This window comes from Phascolarctos cinereus, unplaced genomic scaffold, assembly GCF_003287225.1.
Source record: "Phascolarctos cinereus isolate Bilbo 61053 unplaced genomic scaffold, phaCin_HiC Scaffold_3;HRSCAF=262, whole genome shotgun sequence".
In the NCBI taxonomy this organism is placed as follows: Eukaryota; Metazoa; Chordata; class Mammalia; order Diprotodontia; family Phascolarctidae; genus Phascolarctos; species Phascolarctos cinereus.
Genome location: NW_027555736.1, coordinates 144,014,619 through 144,039,175, shown reverse-complemented (window position 1 = coordinate 144,039,175; position 24,557 = coordinate 144,014,619). Strand labels below are relative to the sequence as shown.

Sequence of the window (24,557 nt, the reverse complement as noted above, 5' to 3'; positions counted from 1 at the left end):
GACTTACCTAGGGTCACATAGATACTAAACTGCAAAGCTAGGATTTAAACCCAGACCCTCTGGCTCCAAATCCAGTAGATTTTTCCACTACACACGCAAACTTCTCATAGCTGTTTTTCCCAGGAGCAAATGGCTTGGCCAAGGCTTAATTATATGAAAGACATTGTTATCATACTATAACTAGCCTTCCTATTCTTGAGATTGTAAAGGAATCTTAATAAATGAATCAAGTTCACTTTCTAGCCAGGGGCCCTCCCCAAGAGTTTCTAGAAACCCAAACATGCCTTATTGTTCCCTGTCTATATGAAGTACCTACCATTCTCACCTCCGGGGGGGTGGGTAGAGTGAGGGAGCTGAGCCTTGCTGGCTGGCCACAATGGCTGTAGAAGAAAGACCTGGAGGAGAAGGAGTGGGGGTTACAGACCAATCTTCCTGAGGACCTGTAACTGCCTCCCCTTCCCCACTTCAGCGGGATCACTAGAGTCTGTTTTTCCAAATTCTGTGTTCTACAAAAGGAACACTCTCTTTTCACTAGGTTTGGTGGGTGATGGAAGCCAAGATGACCAATTATTTTTCCCCATTCTTGGGGAGTCTACTCCTTTATCTTGTCTAAACTTAAAGGGCCTACATTTTGGGAGTCTGGACCTAACCTAAGAGCTTCAGGGGAGAAGGAAATGCTTCCATTTACCTTTGTCATGGAATGTTAGAGCTAAACAGGACCTCACACATCACCTAATACAATTTCCTCCTTTTACATGTGCGAAAACAGAGCCTGAAAGATTAAGTGACTTACATAAGGTCATACAGGCAACCCATAATGGAGTTGAGAACAGAACCCATGTGCATAAGTTCCCTTCTCGACTGGGGAGGGTTCCAGAGCTCTACAAGAAGTTTAAAGATCCAGGGTAGGTGCCTTGTGGGCAGGCACCTCCAATGGTCAGTGGTTTTAGATGTGCATGTAAAAAGGTAGGTAGAGGGGAGGCCAGGGCTCACCTGCTGCATAGGGCAGGTTATACTGTGCAGGGAGGAGTGAGTACCCTAAGTGGTGGTGGTGGTGGTGTGTGGACATCAGGCGCTGAGAGGGAGAGGTGCGAGGCCGGTCTACACTCCTCTCACTCCCACTGGCTCCCCCGACGCTGCTACAGCCTCCTCCACTCCCTACTACCCCACAGCCTCCTCGGTCTCTTTCTTGAGAAGCCTTCTCACTTATCTGGAAGGGAAAGCAAACAACAAATGCCCCCAAATGAGAAAGATAGACAGCCAGCCAGCCACACAGACACACACACAGACACACACACACGGCTATGGGAAAGGCAGGGGATACCAAAGCCACTCAGGACTTCCTGCTGAGTTCAATCAGGCAGGAACCTAGGGAATGAGGAAGAAGCTTGGGGACTATACTTAAATCCTGAAGCTTCAGAGAGCCTCAGAACAAGGGGAGGTGTCCCTGGTGGGTCCAACCAAGTTCAATTGTGGCCCAAATCACCTTTCCTCTACGGGATTGGGTCTACATGGCTCTGCCAATGCCATCAAAGCTCTTACCGTGGGAGACTTGCTCTTGTAGTGGCTGGCATGCTGTTGCAAGATGTCCAGGGCCTTGGACTCTGAGCTGGACTTGCAGCTCACACTGGGGCTGGCTCTTGCCTTGTCAGCATCTTCACCCCCTGAGACCTTGCTACCATATGGGGAAAAGGAGTAGCTGGAGGGCAAGTAGGAACCTAGGATAGCAGAAACAGGCATGAGGCAGGGGGAATCTTTGGGGAGGCTGGGTCCCTGGGTACCAGCTGCACTGGATTTGGCTCAAATGATACTCAGCAGGGTAGTACCACACTTCTATGGCTAAGACTGTTCGGTTGTCCTGGTTGGCTGGTAGGGGAGAGGTACAACCCTCTGGAGCTCCTCAATCAAACTAACTTAGCTAAAACTTAAACTCCCCTGGGAGGAAAAATGCTGACACAATTCTAAGAGGCAAGGGATACTGGCCCCAAAGAGATATTCATTTGCTTTCCTCCAGGCAACTTCTCCATGGACTCATGCCAAGAACTCTTGGAAGAGGGTTAGGGGTTGAAAAAGGAAGAAAGAAAGGAATTGTATTGCATCTGCTTAAAAACCTGGCTATTTCTAAGTCTGCCTTGAAATGTCTTAACCATGAATGATTTTGTACGGCTATGATCTAGGACAAACTGGGGTGTGAGGGGTAAGAGAAAGCTATGGCAACTAAGACATTTCTCAGAGGCTTCAGAAGCATTTTACTTGACAAGGGCCTACAATACTGGAAACCAACAGGCAATAAGTTGTATATAAGTCAAGTCAACAAACATCATAACGAAGGACTTATTTTCTACCTAGTGTTCTTCCTATCGATTAGGGAGGTTCTGTATAGGGGCTGACTGGATTAAAATGCCACATCGTTCTTTGCTTTTTCTGAACATCTACTCACTCTACCGCACTCACTACTTACGCTGCATAGGTTCATCCTCAATTTCTTATGTTGAGCTGTACCCCGAGGTCTGAGATTATCTTTTACTTTTTTTGTTTGTTTGTTTTGTTTTTGGTCTAGGCAATGGGGTTAAGTCACACAGCTAGTAAGTGTTATGTGTCTGAGGCCGCATTTGAACTCAGGTCCTCCTGAATCCAGGGCTGGTGCTCTATCCACTGAACCACCTAGCTGTCCCCTCTTTTACTCTTTTTAAAGACCCCCAAGTGCCCTGCACACTGTATAGGCTAAAAATAAGTACCTCCTGAACCAAAATGCAAACCTCTGCCTGTTTTTGAGGGAAAGTGGTCGTGATAGAGGTTTTTCTCTTCAGTCACCAATGGGCATAAACAAATGCCAATTAGGTAACTGAGGCAAGGGAGGAGGGATGGTGAATAGTTCTTACAAGTGGTAATCAGGACAATCTGGCTGGAGAGCACTGGCAGCCAGTTCTGGGTAGGACCTTACAAGAAGACACCTTTATGAATGAGATGTCATCTAAACTATCCCTGACCATGTTAAGGACCAGTCAGGCAAACAATTTTAAATCTGTACTTCTATTTCCCTGGGAATAGTAACTGATGTTTTGATGCCATACCTGGGTAGTTCTGCATCATGACGGCAGGCATGCCTCGGTAGCTGGGATGGTTTGGGTCATAGGACTGGCTGTAAGAGTAGCCGTGCATATAGGGAATATAAGACTGATGCTGGGTGAGAGGGGAAGACACAGGCACATGGACGCTGGGCCGGGGCTCCTTTCCCCCAAGACGGGACTCTTCAGAGGAGGGCAGTTTACAGTCTCCACTTGTGCTCTCTTTCCCATCTTCCTTAGGGACAGAGTCTTTACTCCGACTTCTTTCCTCCTTCAACTTTCGGTCCCGCTCCTCCTTCCACCGCTCATCTTCTGACTTGATATCTGAGTACTTGGCAGGATAAACATATGTCCACATTCGAGGTTCCGTCTCCTGTAACAACCAGCAGTTAGTGGTTGGATGGAGTTGAGAGAAAGAAACCTGATTTAGGCCCTGGTCAGAGTGGAGACACCAGGACAGATCAGCAGATTACAGGGAAAGAACAAGGCAATGTTGGCCTTTATTGTTCTCCCCTAACACCTTAACTCAGACCCCACCCCCCCACTCCATTCTTATGCAAGAGACAAAGATAAAGGAAAAGAAACAAAGGTCAAAAGAAAGCAAAAGAAGAGATTCCACATCAATAGGGCAAATAAGGCCAAAAGAGACAATTTAGGAAAACATCTAAAAATAGGGATGCTCTTTTAATAGGTATTCTGGGTCATTCCTGATCCTTCTCTCACAGAGGAGAAAAGTATGAGTGTGTAAGTTGGGAAAGAGAGAAAGAGCAGTGAACACAAAAGTGGGGGGAAAAGTTGCTCATCTGTTAATCCAGGGGATGGAAGATATTCTAACTCAAGGGGGCAAGGTAAATTCTTAGTTCCAATTCTGTTTGTCGGCAGTGAATAGAGAATGGGAGAATTATTACCACTGCACTTCACAGAGAAGGTGGGAGGCCAAATTCATGAGAATAAAGAATTTTCAAACATATGATGACAGTTTGGTACAGTTGAAAGAACATTAGACTAGTAGTCAGGAGACCTGTCTCTACCCCAAGATCTGCTACCAAACTGCTGTATGACCTTGGGCATATCACGTAAGTATTAGAGAACCACAGAATTTTGGAGATCGATGGGATCTCAGAAATCACCAAGTCCAGTCCCCTTAGCTTATAGAGGAAGAAACAAACAAGGTTCAGATATGGAAAGTGACTTAACTCAAGGTGACATAGTTAAGATAGTGGCAAAACCAAGGCTACTGCTTTTTCTACTCTCCCATCCTGCCTCTATCAAATAAAAATCAAGAGTCCTTGCCTTAGGTACTTCCCTAGGTGTTAGAAGACTCAAAAGAGGTGATGTAATAGCTTTCCAAATATGGAGTACTACACAAAAGTGAGTAAGTCTACCGGTCTCATCAACCTCTTAGAGACACCATGTTTGTGCAGTTCTTGCACGAGAGCAAAATGAACATAGGGACAGGAATGGGTATGGAGGGAAAGGATGAAGAGGCTGTCAAATAAGAAAAGACTTCCAGTGAGTTACCTGTCGGTACCAGAGCACTGGATCCACGTCTGTCTGCCGGCCACACTCGGTGGCTACTTTGGAGTCTGAGGCCTCCTTGCCCAGGTGGCTGGCCTCACTCAGTTTCACCTTGAGTCCCTCAGCTGCCTGGCTGGGGAGTTTAGAGGAGTCCTCCAGCTTGGGGATGATGACTGACTTGGTAGGATCAGCCCCTGGCTCTTTGGCCTTACTAGGCCCCGACTTCACAAGGTCTGTCAAGCTTGGGGCCTTGGTGAGTGTCGGTGGAACTGATGGCTTCTGTTTCCACTCCTCCTTGAGAGCAGCCTCTCGCTCCTTCAGGCTCAGCTCCACCTTTTTCTCCAGCCCCCGCTGCTGCTGCTGTTCCAAGCTCTGGCGCTTCTGCTGTTCTTCATACTGCTGGCGGTAAGCTGTGTTGGTGCTGAGAAGGTGGGTATGATAGCTCTGGTCACTGTAGCCGTAGGGGGGAACATAAGCATACTGGTTATAATACAATGACTGCATGTACATGTTAGGGCGCTGCTGAATGACAGAAGGCTGCTGACTTGAACTGCTCAGCTCTGGTTTCTTATCTTCACAACCCTCATTCTTTACTTTTGCCTCAGTATTCTCAGGTTCCTCGTCCTTCTTCACCTTCAATGACTGGCTATCCACTCCAGTCTGGCTGGTGGGGTTCAGAGTCCCTGGACTGGACTGTGGGTAGCCTGGAGAGTAGTAGGTCTCAAAGCCTTGGTAATAGGGAGAGTCTTTGCTCTGGGGCTGAGGGGGAAAAAGAGTTTTCTTAGCCCCTTCTTTGACTAACTGATCAGGGTCTTTTGATTTGACGCTGTCCACCTTGCCTTCCCCATCCTCTCCAGCATCTGAGATGTCAGAGTATGCAGGACTATTGTTCTTAACAGAACCAGCTTCTGCTCCATTCTGAGTGACCACATGCAGGGGAGTCATGGGCTGGGCAGGAGTTGTGCTATCCAATCGACTGCTGCTGCCAATGGAGGGACTGGGGGCGTTATCTGTAAAGCTGTAGATCTTATCTGCCTCAGCTTTGATGCTGGCCAGCCGACTCTGGTGAGGGTCTGATGAGCCATTAAGGAGCCCCTCACTTTTGGTCCGATCATCACTGGATGACTCCCTGAATGGGCTCTTGCCTTCTTCAGCTCGGCAAACCTTTCCAGGAGTCAGAGGGTTTTCAAGTTCCTTCAACTCCTTCTTCTTTTTTTCTTTCTTCTTCTTGTCCTTGGCTGGGGTCAGGGCAGGGTTGACAGTGAAAGGCTCTCCCATCACAGTAGGCTTAGGTTGAATGGGTTTAAGCTGTGGGCTGTTGGGCATAGCCTGGACGACCGTAGTAGTCAAAGCAGAGGAAGAACCTGGGCTGGCTGCTGTGAAGGTGGCAGTCTGGAAGGTGTAGATCTGCTGAGGGGGAATAGCAGGGGCAATGGGACGGGCTGACTTTAAGCTCTTGGAAGGAATCTTTTCAGGTTTTGAACTAGAAGATTTTTTAGATTTGTCTTTGTCCAAACATCTCTTATCCAGTGAATCAAAGCCATCATTGCTTGTCTCATCCACTACTGAGGGACCATCCTCAGAGCCATCATTGGACAGAGCCCCTGGGTCTGTGTCCCCTTCCCCACCCAGTTTCTTCTTACAGAGGCCCTTTGTGCTGAATTTGCTTGAAGGAGAGGGGCTATGGGGTTCTACCAGTCGGACTTTTGGGGTGGCAGAGCGGGCGGGGGATAGGGAGCCTTTCTGAGAGACAGAGGCACCATTACAGCTTCCAAGGTCTGTGTGCAGGGAGGGCTCCTCCCCATATTCACTGTCTCCATCGGCTTCTGGCTTGCTGTCATCATCTGTGTGTGCATGGGCCTGGTGGTACTTCAGTCCATTGATGTGCTTGTATTTCTTGTTGCAGTTTGGGTGGGGGCAGTCAATGAGGACTGGGGAGGGGCAATTTCTATCTAAGATGGCAGGTTCTACCTTGACCCCAGGAAGAGGTCCAGGGGCGGAGCCCATGGAGTTGGTTCGGACTCGCTTGCTCCCTTTGGAGTCCTCAGAGCTAGAGTTCAGCTCCATGTCAGAGAGGGGTTTATTCTTCCGCTTAGTGGCAGAGGAAGGGCTGGCCTTGACATCCTCAGTGGCCGTGCTTGGGGGGGGGCGGTGCTCCGAGGAGTTCTGGCTGCCCCGGCGGCCTTTGCTATTAGCCCCCGCCCGCGTCTTGCTGCTGTTGCTGGTCCCCTTGCTGTCGGAAGCTGCAGCGGTCTCATTTACAGGTGTGTTGCTGTTGGGACGCATGCGCTTACCTCTGCCTCGGCCGTTGCGCATCTCCAGGTCGCTGGTGGGGGAGTCACAGAACCTAAGTAGCAGCAGTAACAAAATAGTAACAATAACAGAAGCAATAACTAGCATTTCTATAGCACCTACTATGTACAAGGCACTGTGCTAAAGAGCATCTTACAACTATGACCTCATTTGATCTTCACAACAACCCTGAGTGTTGTTATCCCCATTTTACAGTTGAGGAAACTGAAGTAAACAGAGCTTAATGATTTGCCCAAGGTCATACAGCTAGGACATGTGTGAGGCCAGATCTGAGCTTCCTGACTGCAGGCCCAGAGCTCTATCCACTGCACCACACGGCTGCCTAAGAAGCAAACAGCTGTTGTTAGGAACAGGAAGCCAGTGTAACTGCTGTGCTGGAGCAGAGCTCTGGCTCCTAGCTGGGGGCCAGCTGACCATAACTAAGGTACAGCACAGACACAGAAAAGAACAAGAGCCTTCCTAGCTTCCTCTCCAAGGGAGGCTTTCACCCTCACTAAATAACAGTGGCTGGGGGGCATTGTTGTTCTCAGTCTGTAGCACACTACTAAGCTCTGAAAACCTAGCTGGTTATCAATTATTCTCCAATCAGCATATACAAAGTCATGGAATTTTACTGGCTAACCATGACTACACTGTCATCACCATCATCACTAGCATTTATGTAGCAGCTACTATGTGTCACACACTATGCTATGTACTTTATCTCATTTGATCTTCACAAGTCTGGGAGGTTGATACTATTATGCCTATATTTAGGCAAGTAGGGTTAGGTGATTTGCTCAAGGGAAAACAGTAGGTGTCTGAGGCAAGATTTGAACTCAGGCCTTCCTAATTCTAGGCCTAGTGCTTTTTATACACTGCACCACCTAGCATCCTGTACTTTCCTCAAAGTGCCATACTATGAAGTGAAGCTATACTTCATACTATGAAGAAAGCTCTGAACAAGGAGGTGGAGTTCATATATTTAGAAATTTCTACCCAGGATGGACCCCTCTTTGACTGACTGACCCCACAGGAGCTCTTTCAAGGTACTCTGAACATTGCCTGTGATAAGAACTAAGTAAGGTGGGGTTTGAAGAGTATTTTGGTTTTCTTTTCCCAGAGTATTGCTATGACCTTTCCTCCCAGATTCAAAAGAACAGGAAGCTTGTGTCCTGTTACTATTTATAGCTCCAACAGTTTTTTTGGAAATGGCTTAATTTGCTGCCTGGATTCCATCTATCTGCTGAACTGGTAATTAGTCTATGAGCAGCTTCCAATTGCCAGGCTTCTAAAGAGCACACAGCATTGTCTAATTTCTCTGAGAACTGGGAAGGACTATCGAAGTCACCACACCACGGGCTGAAGAAACCTTTCAAACACTTTCCTTTGGGGAATATTACTGTATATTCCATGGAACAGCTGTTGGTTAGGTGGAGTGTAAGGGCATTTTCCTGATCTCCTAGCTTTTTACCTAAACAGGGCACAGGAACAGGTTAGGAGGGGCCTTTTGCTGAAACAGGACTCAAGGAGGCTAAATGACCACTATCATATGCCAGGGGAATATGAGAGGTATTGTGTTTAAAGTCTAATGTTCCCTATCTATGTTGCCCCAGTAAGCTGAGAGATAAGAGTCTATGTCTCACTGAACAACTCATGCTGGGCCATCTGAAGAAACCTACTGTCAGTGAACATTATTCAACTACTATTTACTACACACCATACTACACATTATACAGTAAGAGTAGTCAGCCTAAAAAAGTGTACGGACAAGAACTCACCAACATTATTAGCAAAAGATTTTGATAAGATTTCTCTGATTTCTTATTCTTGAAAATTTTAAGATCTAATCTACTTAGTTTTTAAATGGTTGTTGAATGGTCTGTTGTTGGTTGTGACGTCTTTAAGCTGTCATAGCATTTTCAATTCAATTAAATTCAGCATGCATTTATTAAGGGTCTATGTGCCCTGCACTAGGGATACCAAAGATAAAATGAAAACAGCTCCTGCCTTCAAGGAGCTTACATTCTACTAGAGGGCATAACATTACTTTGTAATCATAGCATCATACTGTTTTTCTTCCTTTATGTTTGCTTCAGAGAAATACATATTAAATCTGAAGTGCAACATGCAGACCTATTCCTGTTGGATGAACCACTCCTTTTATCTACCATGAAACAAGGGAGGTAGTCAACCTTCGCTGCCTATGAGAAAGAAGAAATGGAATCTCAATAAACAGTGAAAGTTAAACAACTGTGTAGATGATCTGCATTGTTGCCTAGTCACCAGATGGGTATGAGAAGCTAGGCTTATGGGGTATAGAGAATACAGGCTGGATAAAGGTCACAAAGAACAAGGTCCAGGAAAGGGCAGAGATCTTGCTATCTGCCCAGCTCCAATCCTCAGAGACAGTCACACTTAATTTTCTTTTTTTTTAAAATTCAGTTTTATTTTCAGCCCTTAATTTTTTCCCTCCCACATCACTATCTCTCCATGACAAGGAAAAACAAAACTCATTACAAACACGTGCAGTCAAACAAAACAAATTCCTGCATTATCTATGTTTAAAAAAAAAAAGCCTCAATCTGTACTCTGAGTCCATTACCTTTCTACCTGAAGGTAGGTGATACGTTTCATCATGAGTCCTCTGGAATTGTGGTTACTGTGTTGATCAGAGTTCAAAAATCTTCCAAAGTTGTTTATATTTACAATAATATTGGTCTTATTGTATAAACTGTTTTCCTGGTTCTGCTCACTTCACTCTGTACCAGCTCATATCAATCTTTCCAGGTTTCTCCAAAACCACCCCCTCTTCATTATATAGTATCCCATCACATTCATATGTCCTAACTTATTCAACCATTCCTCAACTGATAGGCATCCTCTCAGTTTACAATTCTTTGCCACTGCTATAAATATTTTTGTACAGCTAGGTCCTTTTCCTCTTTCTTTGATCACTCTGGGACACAGATTTAGTAATGCTATTTGAGTCAAAGGGTATGCACGGTTTAATAGCTTTGTGGGTATAATTCTCATTTCCTTTCCAGAACAGCTAGACTAGTTCACAGCTCCAACAATGTATTAATATATATACTGGTCTTCCTATGGACCCTCCAGTATGTCATTTTCTCTTTTTGGCAATTTTGCATTTTGATGGGTATGAAATAATACCTCAAAAAGGTTTTAATTTGTAATTCTCTAATTATTAGTAATTTAGAGCATTTTTTCATATAGTTATTGACAGTTTGGATTACTCTCCTCTGGAAAACTGTTTATTCATATCTTTTGAATACTTATTATTTGTGGAATGGAATAGTTGTTAGTCTTATAAACTAATTCAATTCCCTAAATATCTTAGAAATGAGAATCTTAGAGCCTCCCCTCCCCCATTTCCTGTCTCTCTTCTAATTTGAGCTGCATTGGTTTTGTTCATGAGAAAACTTTTAAAATTTTATCTAATCTGTGTATACCTTTTGACCCTGCAATGGCACTTCTAGGGCTATATCCCAGAGAGATCATACAAATGGGAAAAGGACCCACTTGTACAAAAATATTTATAGCAGCTCTTTTTGTGGTGGCAAAGAATTGGAAATTGAGAGGATGCCCATCAACTGGAGAATGGTTGAACGAGTTGTGGTATATGAATGTAATGGAATACTATTGTGCTATAAGAAATGATGAAGAGGCTGACTTCAGAAAAACCTGGAAAGACTTGTATGGTCTGATGCCGAGTGAAGTGAGCAGAACCAGGAGAACGTTGCACATAGTAACAGCCACATTGTATGATGAATAATATTGATAGACCTAAACCTTCTCAGCAATACAAGGATCTAAGACATCTCCAAAGGCCGCATGATGGAAAATGCTATCCACAAAGAAGAAAGAACTATGGAGTTTGAAGGCAGATCAAAGCATACTATTTGTTATTTTTTTTCTTCAGTTGTGTTTTGCTTCCTCCTTCTGGTGGTTCCTCCTATTAGTTCTAATTCTTACTTACAATATCACTAATGTGAAAATATGTTTAATAGGAATGTATACATATAACCTATATCAGATTGTGCAGCACCTTGGGGAGGGAGGTAGGGAGGAAGGGGGAGAAAAATTTAAAATTCAAAAGCATATGGAAGTGATTGTTGATAATTCAAAATAAATTAATTTAAAATAAATGAATAAATAATTTTATTTAATCATAACAGCCCTTTTTTGCAGACATGGAAACTGATGCTCTGAGAAGATAGGTTGCCAAGGGTTACCCAGCTAATAGATAGCTGAACTGGGACTCAGACTCAGTTCTTCTGACTCTTAAGTTCATTATCTTGTGCCATCTCTCATCAGCTAAAGTCTCTGCCTAAACCAAAACGCTATGATTTGGTCAGGAGCTCTTTCCCTATCTATTGATCTGAAAGATGATTTCTTTATTATGGTAACTTCCTTATGTTTAAATCATGTACCTACTTTGAGCTCACCGTGGTGTGAGATACTGTTCCATACCTAGTTTCTGCCAGACTGCTTTCCAGTTTTCCCAATAGTTTTTGTTGAATAGTGAGTTCTTGCCCCCAAAGCTAGGAACTTTGGGTTTATCAAATATCAGGCTACTGTATCATTTGCTTGATGATTATATATATTATGGCTTCATAGCAGTGTTTAAGAACTGGTACTGATAATCACCCTGCAACTTTCCTTCCTCCCCATTCCCCCCCCCATTCATTCTCAACATCTTGACCTTCTGTCCAGATGAATTTCATTACTTTTTTTAAGCTCTATAAAGTAATTCATTGGTAGTTTGATTGATATGGCATTGAATAAGATCAATTAATTTGGCCCACTCCTAAGAAATTGGTATTTCTCTATTTAGATCTGTCTTCATTTGTAGAAATCAGACCTGATTTTCACTAAAACGTTAAAAAGACAGCTCACCTGGGGGGTGCCCAATCATGACGTGTGCAGTCAAGAAGGGTGCCCACGTAGGTCTTGTTCCTCCACGTCACATTCACCACCAACATGCCTGGAATACAAAGAAGACAGACACAGATGCTGATATCAAACCTCCAACTACAGGGGGAATGGGGTCTATCAGTAGCATCCTGGATTGTGGTAACTCATGTAGTGGGCCATGGTTATTTAGGCTGTTCTGGAGCTAGCTTTAATGACAGATACTTAGAAGAAATACAAATTTCTTCATTCTGGAAAACATTCTGGAAAGCATATGGTTTAATTGAAGGCAAAGTCTTTAGCTGATGAAAAACAGCATGGGATAATGAACTTAAGAGTTAGAAAAACTGAATCTGAGTCCCAGTTCAGCTAATTTATTAGCTGGGTAACCCTTGGCAACCTATCTTCTCGGAGCATCAATTTCCACATCTGCAAAAAGGGATAATAATACTTTGTACCTGTTTTAGGGTGTTGTGAGGATCAAATGAGATATGTATTGTGAAAGTTCACTTCCTCCTGGCAAAGACATTGAACATTAAAACTTGTTATTCTGAGTTAGAAAAGTATAGAGTCAGGCTTTAGCATATCTTTTGCCACTGGCTCCGAATGTTTTATTAAGACTTGGTGCCTCAAAGCCCTGTCTACACAACTCTAGGGGCCAGTACTCCTATGCTAATTTTCTCTTTAGCACAGAATTGTCTAAAAGGGAGGAAGTCTAGAAAGCACTTTGTGACAGTGAACAGAACTCAAGAGAAGAAACACAAGGACCCTTTTTTTATATGAGAGGGGGTATGGAAGACAGACTATAGACCATTAGGACTCTAGGATCAGGAAGCAGGGCACTAGAAAAGGATGTACAGAAGTAGTTCTTTCTGGGATGAGAATTTAGGCTGCTTTCACTAAACACGGCTAGGACAAGGAATTTAAGAAAATATTCTTTTAACAGGAAGCCTCAATCACTAATGACACTACAGTGGGAGAGAATTTTGGCTTCATCACTAGGTAATCACCTCTTCTTGTAAGTACCTAAAAACTTCGTTCCAGATGCAAGAGGGGCTCTAAAATGAGTACCCAGAAGGCATAATCAAGTTTAAAGAGAGGTTCCTGTGCCAAAGGGAGTGAAATAGTAGTCCCTTTTTCTCAGGTCTCTTCAGGCACCCTCCCACCCCCCCCACCCCTGCCAAAGAAAGCAATTACACTAAATGATTTCTAGCCATTAGCAGAGTGAACTCAAGTGGATATTTCCTCCCAGAGATGGGCTGCTCTGATTACTACATAACTAATTTGACTAGGAGCAAAGTCCATTGAATTGAATGTATTTATCTGAGCAGGGTAAGACTCAGAGATAGGCATCTCATTGACAAGGGCAGACTAGTACAACGGCAAAGGGAACAGGCACACAATTAGAAGACGGATGTGACTCCCAGCCCTGAAACAGCTGGGAGTGAACACATGTTTACAAATCTGGGTATTTCTCATAGTGTAATCTGCAAACCAGAGAAATAATGAATGAGTGGAAAAGGAGATCAGGCCACAGTGCTGATGGGGGGAGAAGGGAGGAGGGGAAAACCTAATATGGATAGATAGGTTTGGGTGGCCTGTTTAAATGTCAAAGCACACAACTTTTTTTTCCCCTTCCTGAACTGTAAATCTCTCTGCTGGTCTGAGTCCAGGCAACAAGGAGAAGCACAGAAAGAAAAAAAGATCAGAAAATGACACTGGAAAGATACTGTTTCTGTCAGAAGATGACTAAAGAGTAGCAGGTTAGTTTAAACAGAGGAAAATAGGCCCACATTTTGGAATGCTTCCTGTTACAAATGGTGCTCACACTATAAAGAGAAGGTTGATTTGAGGGTAAGAATAATGGTAAAATAATAAATGATAAATCGTACTTTGTATTTCACTATGCAGTTATTCTCATAATCACTAAGGACCTTCCAGACATGATCTCATTAACCATCATTTTGTTTCAGAGTGGTGAACATTCTTCCTCCTTAACAGACAGTAACCCGGGGGCATAGGAAGAGGAAGTGACTTGTGGAAAGGCAGTCAATGACTCCTGCTAGGTCTTAAGAAATATTCATCTTAGCAATGAAAGATTCTAGCTAAATACATTTCTTTACAAACAGCAGAAATACCTCAAGAACTCCAAATAGATTAGTGTGGTAGGACTACCCTCTGATGAAATTGTTAGTCTGTTTTGAAGCTTCTGCTACCCCTTTCTGAGGGACCTAATTCCCTCATACTTTTTTCATATCTCACCACCCTATCAAATCCTATCCTCAGGAAATGATGTGAAAAATGTATACATGGAACAAAAGTTTATACTGAGTGCTAGGGAGAGATGGTACTATAGAAGATACCTCAGAAATCCCTTCTTCCTACTGCTTAGCAATAAAGTTCTTCACAGGAAGTCTCTAGAGACAAATATCATCAAGCAATTAACCAACATATACTACGTGTTAGGAATATATACATGTGTAAGACGACAATAGTATATTTTATACACTTATTCAATATCGTGTGGGAATGAGATATATTCAGTATGAATGAATTTTCAACATAATTGAAGTTTTCACCCCTTTAATATGCAAAGTTGAATGGAATGTCACTGACTTAGTTTATATATGATACCCATTACAGGTGGATAATGAGCTGGGTGAAGAAAGTGGTCTGGATGGCATTTCAGAAAGTGTGTACCACTTTCAATGACATAAAGCTCTTCTCTGACACAAATCCCTATCTTTTTTTTTTTAAACAACAGTATTTTCCCAGTCATATTATATATGGCTGCCAATCCTGGGACACTGTGATCTCCAAAAAAATTTAAAGATCCCAGACTCTCTAAGGAAATGGAGAGATAGATGATAGGATAAGGCTTTAGCTTCCACTACATACTACTACTGATGACTTGGGTAAAAGAAGTGGTACAAGAGATCTTCCAGGAAATGTATAATGAGCAAAGTTAGGCCAATCCTATATTAAAGAGGCAAAGGATAACATATGGACAGCCTTGATACTCACGAAATTTTTAAAGTTCCAGAAGACAACTCTGGCATAATGCCCAAATCTTTTAATGAATGACTCATGGGAGGAAATGCAAGAATCCATCAATAGAATGGAAAGGTATGGATGAACTGAGATCTTTACTACTGGAAGGAGTATCTATGGCTACAGATTCAATGAAGTATTGGCATACTCCTTTTTAAGTGCCAAAACTTAAAAAGTCACCCACCCACTTTGGATATATTTTTCTAAAATGTGATACATGTTTTCTAAAAAGAAAAAAATGTTACATGTGTTACATGTCAAGAAGACAGGAAAAAATACAAACAATCCTCAACTTAAAAAGCCTGTTAAAGCTTAAAACTGTATCAAGACTCTTGGGATACTCTGGTATGGAAGCCATTAGTTCACTAACTCAATAAAACAATGTTATAAAAATGGTTTTAGGTATAGTAGAAATATATCTAACCTTAGGGTTGAATGGACTTTTGTGGACTGGCATAAGAAACTTGCTACCACTTATAACACTTTACATGGGAAATTATAGTCTGAGCTTATCTAAACAAAGGACTTAATATTTAATTTTTCCTTAAAAACTCAGGGTCTATTAGTGTACTGAACTATAATGCCTTAGGAACTAATGAGGTCAGCTGGGCCATTTACTATTATACTCTATGGCTCAAAGGCTATATGCTTTAAAAAAACCTTTCATTTTTCTCAATTTTTTTCAGTTAACAAACATTTATTTTCATGCCCTCCCCACTCCCAATGAAAAACAAAAACCTTGAAATAAATACTACATTGTGCTTTTTTATAATTATGTCTCTTTCTGAGGTGAGCTACGTAACGTTTTGTCAATCTGACTCCTTCTAGCATTATCTTATTTCTCAATATGTTGTTTTTAATCTATTATGCCTAAGAAGCTACAGAACTGAGATAATAAAAACTTAATTTAAAATAAAAATATTAAGAAGGCTTCATTTGCAGGCCCTGTAGCCCCTCCTGCCTGATCTCACGGCCCTATTAATTACACAATCCGTCCTAGTATCAGTTGTTTATCCCAAGGATGTCAATGTTGGGAACACTGCTGCACATATCTAAAGGACTCACTTACCCTAAGCACTAAGTTCTGGGAGACTGTCCACAATTTCATTTTGTCAGCAACAATAAGGCAGGCAGTTTAGATACTATGCATCAAAAGTGTGGAAAGAACGAATGACTTGTTTTCATTCCTTATTTGGGATCAAACCTCAATACAAAATGAAAGTATTCTGGTCAAAAAATGGACTCATGCCTATAAAATGCAATGGACACCCTAAAGTGGTTGGCATCTGGTAAAAGGGGAGATATAAAAAAATGGCTATAAATTCTAGTCACAAAAGCCTTTTGCCTTATTATTAGTCATTCAACCTAAACTGCTTTGGGGCCTTCTCCATACTAGGGACTAGAAAGCTGGAGACCAGCCAAGTGTACTGCTGCCTTCTGGGCAACCTCCTGCCTTGCTGGAACCCTAAATTCTGAGTACTCTGGGCACTGGCAAACAAGCTCTAGGCTCACTGAGGAATAACTGTAGGCTGGTGAAGGAGGAGAAAGCAGGGCTGTCTTTATATGTCATTTGGCTGTGGAATCCATCAAATTTCTTATTTAAAAACTTAGCTTGGATTAATCTATTCTCTAGCCTTATTGTCACTATCCAGATTCTTAATAATTAACCTTTGGTCAAATCGGTCTCTCTGGTGCTAATCTCTTCCTCCCAAACATACCAATAGCATAAATTTACCTAGAACACTATTTTCACAATCAGTCAACAAGCATCTCTCGAATCCACCACTAGACTCAATATCGTGGAGGATACAAAGGAAGTGTTATTCTCCGCCAGCCTTTAACAGACCACAATGAGGCTTACACTGTATTTGGAAACAAAAATAATATAGAATACTTGATAAAAGACTGTATATGATTTAAGGGTTATAAGTGCTTTAGGAGGTCAGAGAAGGAGTTTGTAAGTAAGGACCAGAATTGTTAGAAAATTAAGATGGGTGGGAGACTTGGGCTGAACCCTTAAGTATTGTTAAGATTTAAAGGCCAATGGAAAGGGGAAGAGTATTTATTCCTAATGGAGGAAATAGCAAGACCATTTGGTTGATAATGAGAAAACCATCCTGTGACTAGATAGGAGGTAGAATTGTGAAGAGTTGTGGCAAATAAGGTTAAATATGTACAGCGAGGACAGAATATTATGACTAATTCACAATTATCAAGTTACTTCCTTAAGAACTTAAAATTGATGCCTAAAACCAACCAACCAACCAACCAACCAAAAGACCCCCACCAAAACAACTAGTGAGCTTCTTGAGGGTGGAGACATGCCCTTCCTTTGTATCCCTCCTTAAGGCACAGCAGTGCTAAGTATATAACAGGAGCACAACGCAAATGAGTCACAGGTATTAAAAAGTGGGTCTTCTTTACCCTTGGTCAGCAGAAACAACCCACTCTGTGGGAATAATATTTGCTACAAACTTCCAAAATTAATCCCTACTTAAAGAGGTTATTTTATTGTTGTGTTCCACCTCTATGCAGATGACTTCCAAATCATCTAGCCCTTACTTTCCTCATGACCTTTGTTGCCTCCATAACCAACTACCCATTGGACATCTTTACCAGGATGTTCCATAGGCATCTCAAGCTCAACTTGCCCCAAATAAAACTCATTCTCTCTTATCCATTCTTGACTCTTTCCTCTTCCTCCTCCTTCTTCCCTATATTTAATCAGTTGCCAAGTCTTGCTGCTTCTACTTTCCCAACACCTCTCATCTGACCCCTGCTGATCACTCACACAGCTAACTAGGACATACATAGTTCAGGTCCTTAACATCTCTCAAATGGACTTATTGCATTACCCTCCTAACTGATTCCCCAGGCTATAGTTTCTTTCTTTTCCAATCTATTTTCCACCAAGTCAAATGAATATCCCTAAAGCATAGGCATAACCATGGTGCACACACATCTCACTCCCCTCAAGAAGCTTTAGTGGCCCCCAAACACCTCTGAAATAAAATATGAACTCTGTTCTGCAGCATTTCAAGTCATTCACAATCTGGCTCTAACCTCTCTTCCCACACAGATTTCACATCCCCCTCCCTGGTGTAGTACTCTTTGTTACATCCAAACTGGCCTTCTTGCTGTTCTCTATACATGGCATTCTATCTCCTGTCTTTGTGTGGGCTTTTCACTATACTTGGAATGCCCTTTCCCTTCTGCCTCTCAGAATGAATCTCTAGCTACCTACATGACTCAGAAAGAATAGCACCTTCTACACAAAAAGCATTTCCTAGTCCCCCTTGTTGATAGCTTTTTTGCTCCCCCCAATGTCTTTGTATTTAAATTATGATATATTTAATACTACCCTATTAAATATAAGGTATATCTGAGTATTAGGTTATTTATTTCCATTTTCTACAATGACAATTCCTTAAAGACAGGTACAGGTTTTTTTGGTCTTTGTTATCTCAGTGTCTGCTACATTATAGTTATTTTAAAAATGCTTATTCAATTAGATTGAACTGGGGAAGAGAAGAAGGCATTGAAAACACCAGCAAGCAGATTACATAGGTTATCAGCAAGTGATTGCTGCTCAACACATACTTATTATCTAAGGCAATGAAGCAGTCAGAGAAAAGAAAAATTTGATGTAAAATAAGGGTTATTTGTTACTGTGGTATTAATCAATTATTCAACAAATATTTATTGAGCACCACTGCCTCCCTCTCCTACCCTACCCAAATGTCAGCTCCTTAGGGGAAGGGAACATTTCATTTTTTGTTTTGGATCCTAACTGCTTTGCACATAGTAGGTACTTAAAAATATTTGGTAAATTCATTTTGTTGAAGTGTATTGTTCAGGTGACACAAGCAACACATACACATACTCTTCCTGTCCCCTCACCCCCAATATCATTACCAGGCAGTAAAGGATAATCTAAATAAGTGGTAAAGACCATAAAAATGCCGCACCTCACCAGATCACTGAATATGAGTGATAAACAGCTTAAATGACTGCTGGACTACTTTCTTTGAGTAGTTCCTAATTCATTAGAAATTTCTGGACCTCCTCCTTTCACCATAATTCTTTGGCGTCCTATTTGTAAAGTGGGAGGAGGGGAAGAGGGTATTGGAGTAGATGACTCAATGCTGGGATTCTGTGATTCTAGTCGGCAATTCCAAATGGTATTAGGCAGAAAAAATTATGATATGAATATAACGGAATGATGAATATAAGGAATTCAAAGAAACATGAAAAGTTTTATGTGAATTGTAGCAGAATGAAATAAACAGAGTCAAGAGAATAATTTATAGACTGATTATAACAATGTAAATGGAAAGAGCATTTTAAAAAGGCAAACTTGAAACAAATGAAAAAAGCACAGGTCATAAAGAACAGAAAATGGAGCATTCAGACTCCCTCATGGCATAGGGTGAAAGACAATTATTAATCAGGAATACTATACATGTTGTCAGATATAATCACTGTGTCAGATGTTCTTTTTTTTGTCACAAGGGAGGGGGAGAATTCTAAATGACTTGTGATATAAAGAAACATAATAAGCTACATTTAAAAAAGAAAAAAGGAAATCAGTTTCTTTGAACTTAACAGTTAAATTGACTGCTTTCACTATCTGGCCCCATTGACTTCTCAGCCCTTGACTTTTCGAATCTTCTCTTTTTGAAACCATGCTTCAACCAAAGTGGACTACTCCCCTCTTCCCCCAAACATGACCACGTAATACCTTATTGCTTCCACACTGAGCAAATGCAACAAAAGGGCAGGTAAACCCAAGAATTCTGAAACAGTAGCACACCACAGACCACCAACTGCTACCATCTGTCTTCCTCCCCAGAAGCCATCATCTTTGGGGAGCAACCTTTGTGGAGAAACAAATTAGTTATTTGGTACTTCCATCTCAGCAACTAAAGACTCTGAAAAGAAAAATTCTCACCACGAATCTCTTTGGCACTATTATCAAACGATTCAGCATCAGAAATGGATATGGTTTTTAATTTATCAGAGATCTTTGATAAGCTTTACTACTATCACCTCAGCCACAAACTAAGGATCACTGGGCATTTTCCATCTGACTTGCAACTCAAATCTCCAAATATACCTGTTGACTGAATAGACTTCCTGAAACTCCAGGCATTAACTTAATCAGGCATTTGCATGTATTGTATTGTATTTAAAGAGAGTAAAAATCCTTTTTTCTCCTTAAAGGAACTTGGTAAAATATTTTGGGAAGCAGAATCTTTGAAGCGTTGACATACTGTACTCTGCGTGGTACTTGATGTAAACTTTTCTGGCAAACTTGCAAATCAGTGGACCAAAAAAACGACTAGTCCATGGTTTCCAGTAGTGGAACACTGGAACACAAAGCCCCCTTTCTCTTCTCTGTAAGTTTGGCTAAAATATTCCCTTCTTCTAGGACTTGAAGCCTGTCCTGTTTTTAGCATCGGTCCCCTTTACTTCTTCCTATCCTCCATTCCCTGACAATGTACACAGTTTAAGATTTCTAACAAAATTTCCCTAACACCCAATTCCCTGCCTCCCTCCTGTCCCAAGATCCATTTGTGTTGTGTTGTTTGATTGTTTCAGTCATGTCGGACTCTTCGTGACCCCATTTGGGGTTTCTTGGCAAAGATACTAGAGTGGTTTATCATTTCCTTCTCCAGCTCATTTTACAGATGAGGAAACTGAGGAGAACAGGGTTAAGTGACTTGACTGGGTCACATAGCTAGCATCAGAAGCCAGATCTGGACTTAGAAAGATGAGTTTTTTTGACTTCAGGCCCAGCACTCTATCTACTGTGCCATCTACCAGCCCTTCCCTTTGTATATACCCTTTAAAAAAAACTTAGTATTTAACAATTTTTAAAAGATAGCAACACTATCCTATTCAATGTCTGGAATCACATTATGAATGTAATGTATTATTTCTACCAATGTACATGAAGTATCTGATAAGAGCATAACTAAAATACGCATTCATCTGTAGAAACGTTATTGTAAATCTTTATCTGTATCTTTCCACAGTACCTAACACAGCTGCCATACAATGTTTGGTGAATTAACTTGTTGGATAAATATACCCAATATTAATCTAAGTAATCAACATGGAAAGGGCACCAGACTTTTGATTCTGCCTGACAGATTGGTAAAAATTACCATTATGATAAGAATGTGAAGATGTCAATCTCTGCTGTTTTCTGATTCTGGTTTTACCCTTCATCCCAGAGTCACCAAATCTGTGCATTCATCAGCATAAAATTATCTGTTTCTGCTAACAGTTGACAAACTTCTCAGAAGCATAAAAAGATGTTTACAGTTGTAAAGTTGTTATTGTAAAAGCAAGTTTGTGATAGTATAGGATTAGTAGGCTTTATTTTATTTTATTTTATAAAAATCATATGTTGCTAGATTTGTGCCCTGCTTTCCTGAGGTTCCTTTTAAGTAACAGCACCAGGTCAATAAGTTTTTCAAAACCTTTATAACACTTCAATCCAGAGTGAAATTTGGAATGAGTTCAAATTCTTGGCTTTTAATTACTTGTTGCTAGGCAAGATTTGCTGCAAATTTTGCAACAAGCTTTCTTTGTGGATGGGAGAGAGAGAAGACAGTACTCAGAACCTTACTTTCGCCTTCTCAACCTACTTCAACTTCATGAAGGCATTTTATCCTGCCAACCACCCTAGCCATGATACTTTCTTCTTAAAAATTTATTTTCAAGTTTTTATTCTGCATTTAATACAAAAAGGAAAAATTTCTATAAAGTGGAAAACGAATCTTTTCCATACCACTTAATTTTTAAAAAGTAAATAATAAATTGCTTTCAAAACTGCTGGGCTTGATTGTGTTTTCTCTCTTCTATATACTTTAAAAATGTTTCAATGGTCTTTCTTCCTTCACCATAAATACTGCTACTACCCCCAATTAAAAAACAAAGGAAAAAAACCCCAACATCCTTGTAACTAATAGGCAAAATAAAGCGAAACAAATACATATATGATAGTCTGCTCTCTTGTGCACTTAATCATATCTGTAGAATCATAGCTATTTATATTTATTATAATTATATTACATATAATAATTATATATATATATATAAATATATAATTACATATTACATGCTTAAAGATGCCCAAACTGTACTTCTTGAAACAACTCTGTGAAGTAGATATTATTATCATTTTACAAATGAGGCTGAGTTACAGGTAATACAACTTTTTCATGGTCACAGTTATCTAGGATTTAGGCCCAGGGCTTCTGACTCTAAATTCAGAGCTCTTTCTCCTCTTTCCTTAATCTTTTAAACATAAGTTTCATGCAGTCAGGAACCAACTTTTTCACCTTTTTCTTATCGCCATGCAGAAAGAGGCCTCTTTGCATATAATGGATACCTAATAAGCATTTGCTGAAATGAATACCAGATATGGTATGCTTTTTTTCTACTATGCTCTTCCTGGAGATTATGAAAGATACCCATATGAGGTCTGTTACCTTCTTCCTGCCATACCAGCGTTCTCCAGCCCTGCACCCTTCCCAATTAGATGCCAAGCTCCCACACCCGCCTTGTGCCAGGGGGTGAAAGGTCACTACACTTAGCCATCCCAGTCATCTGAACTACTTTGCCTCACCATTCCCTCCCTTTCACCTCTTGCTCTGAGAACAGTAATTCAAGCTTCTGAAAATAGAACTTCAATTGGTCCAAGGCTCCATACCCATCCATGTGACTTTACCCTTCCCTGATTACTATACCCTTAGCAGGGCTGTTCTCTTTCCTGTTAAAATGTAACCTCCTAGAAGACACACATGGTTTCTCTTTTTAATTTATATCTAGTGCTTAGTACAGTGCAGGCATATAGTAAGTGCTTAATCAATGCCCATTCATTCATTCACTCTTGCCCAAAATATTAAAAAAAAATTGCCCTCAGGTCTCAAAAGTAAATGCCTTCTCCACTTGTGAGTAGTGAGTATCTGCCATGCCTGTCACTCATGAGACCAAAGGGTTCAGTTATTGTTCTTAAAATTTTATCTTGTTAAATATTTTCCATTTACATTTTAATCTGGCTCCAAGCAGTGTTATGGGCCAGGTATTTGATAGCTCTGGTGCAGTCAATAGAACAATAGACTGGGAATCAAGAAGACCTGGGTTCAAATTTTACCTCGGACCTCAAGCTGTGTGGTCCTCAGTAGTCCATTAACCTCTCTGTTCCTCAGTCTTCTCATCTATAAAATGAGGAGGCTGGCCTTGTTTCCTTCTAAAGTCCCCATCAGCTTTAAACATCCTTTCCTATGAGTCTATGAAATCCTTGATGCTTCTGGTAAGTTATGTTTCCCATCTCTGAGAAAACTCATCAATTTCAGAGAGGAACACACTCTCTCTCTCTCTCTCTCTCTCTCTCTCTCTCATTCTGGGTGATGGGAGCTGAAATTGCTAGGTGTTAAACACTGGAACGCCTGTGGGTAGGACTTCACTGGTTCAGAGAATGAAACTAAAACCACTCAGGGTATCTAGGCTTTTATTTATTTATTTTTTGGGGGGAGAGGGGTCTAGGAAGTAAGCTATTGATTTTATTGTTTGGCCTTGCTCTACCAGAGGATAAAGAGAAGCAGCAATAAAACTACCTAATGGTGGCAAAGGGACAGGTGTTTAGAGCAGAGATGGACAGGAGTGAAAAGCAAGCTCTGGGCAAAAGGCAACAAAGGTGTGAAAAAGATGAAAAGAAGGGCCAAAAAGCTGCAGGATGATTAGTAAGCACACTGTGAATTCTCCTGGTATATGAAGCATTTTAGGAAATGATGAAAGACAAAGACATAAGACATGAGGCTTAGCTCCTCAAAGACAAAATGTCCTAGCAGGGCAGAGGACAGCTGGAAGGAGCTGTATTTCATAACAAAATTATGTGAGCAAAGAGGTAAAGAGAAATCTGAGAAGGAATCATACTTTATGTGTAGATCAGGTTTCTTCCTTTTCTATGAGTAAGTTCAGGGCAAGTATACCACAGCAGCCAAAGGTTCCAAGTTATTCCAAGAAACAATTTGCTATTACAAACTTAACTGACAGAAACAAAGAAGAGAAACCAATGTTAATTATAAACTTTTAAATTATTTTTTGTTTTCAACATTCACTTCCACAAGATTTTGAGTTCCAAATTTTCTCCTTATCTCTTCCCTCCCCCTACCAAGACAGCATATATTCTGAATACCCTTTCCCCAATCTGCCTTCCCTTCTATCAACCCCCCATCCCCCTCCCCTTCTATTTTCCTGTAGGGTAGGATAGATTTCTATGCTCGATTGCCTGTATATCTTATTTCCCAGTTGCACGTAAAAACTATTTTTAATATTTGTTTTTAAAACTTTTGAGTTCCAAATTCTTTCCCTCCCTCCCTCCCCACCCCACTCTCATTGAGAGGGCAAGCAATTAGACATAGGTTATACATGTGTAGTCAAGCAAAACACTTTCATGATAGTCACGTAGTGAAAGACTAACTACATTTCCCACCATCCTATCCTGCCCCCATTTTTTCTATTCTGTCCTTTGACCCTGTTCCTCCTCAAAAGTGTTTCCTTCTGATTCCCCCCTACTCCAATCTCCCCTCCCTTCTATCATCCACCCCCTCTTTTAACCCCTTCCTGCCTATTTTCCTGTAAGGTAAGACAGATTTCCATACCCAATTGAGTGTGTATGTT

General features: G+C 41.1%; 1 protein-coding gene across 3 annotated transcripts in view; it reads right to left on the bottom strand.

Annotated features, from left to right (window-relative positions):
• ZNF609 (zinc finger protein 609) overlaps nucleotides 1-24,557 on the bottom strand; it is a 223,199-nt gene that overhangs the window by 3,900 nt on the left and 194,742 nt on the right. For all 3 annotated transcript variants that reach the window (XM_020983666.2, XM_020983657.2, XM_078151206.1), the window contains exons 4-9: nucleotides 11,796-11,883; nucleotides 4,590-6,933; nucleotides 3,075-3,441; nucleotides 1,543-1,718; nucleotides 994-1,210; nucleotides 317-395 (exon numbers count right to left, since the gene is read on the bottom strand). In XM_020983666.2, the coding sequence (XP_020839325.1) occupies nucleotides 322-395; nucleotides 994-1,210; nucleotides 1,543-1,718; nucleotides 3,075-3,441; nucleotides 4,590-6,933; nucleotides 11,796-11,883 (3,266 nt within the window). In that variant the 3' untranslated portion in view covers nucleotides 317-321. The remainder of the gene's footprint in view (nucleotides 1-316; nucleotides 396-993; nucleotides 1,211-1,542; nucleotides 1,719-3,074; nucleotides 3,442-4,589; nucleotides 6,934-11,795; nucleotides 11,884-24,557) is intronic.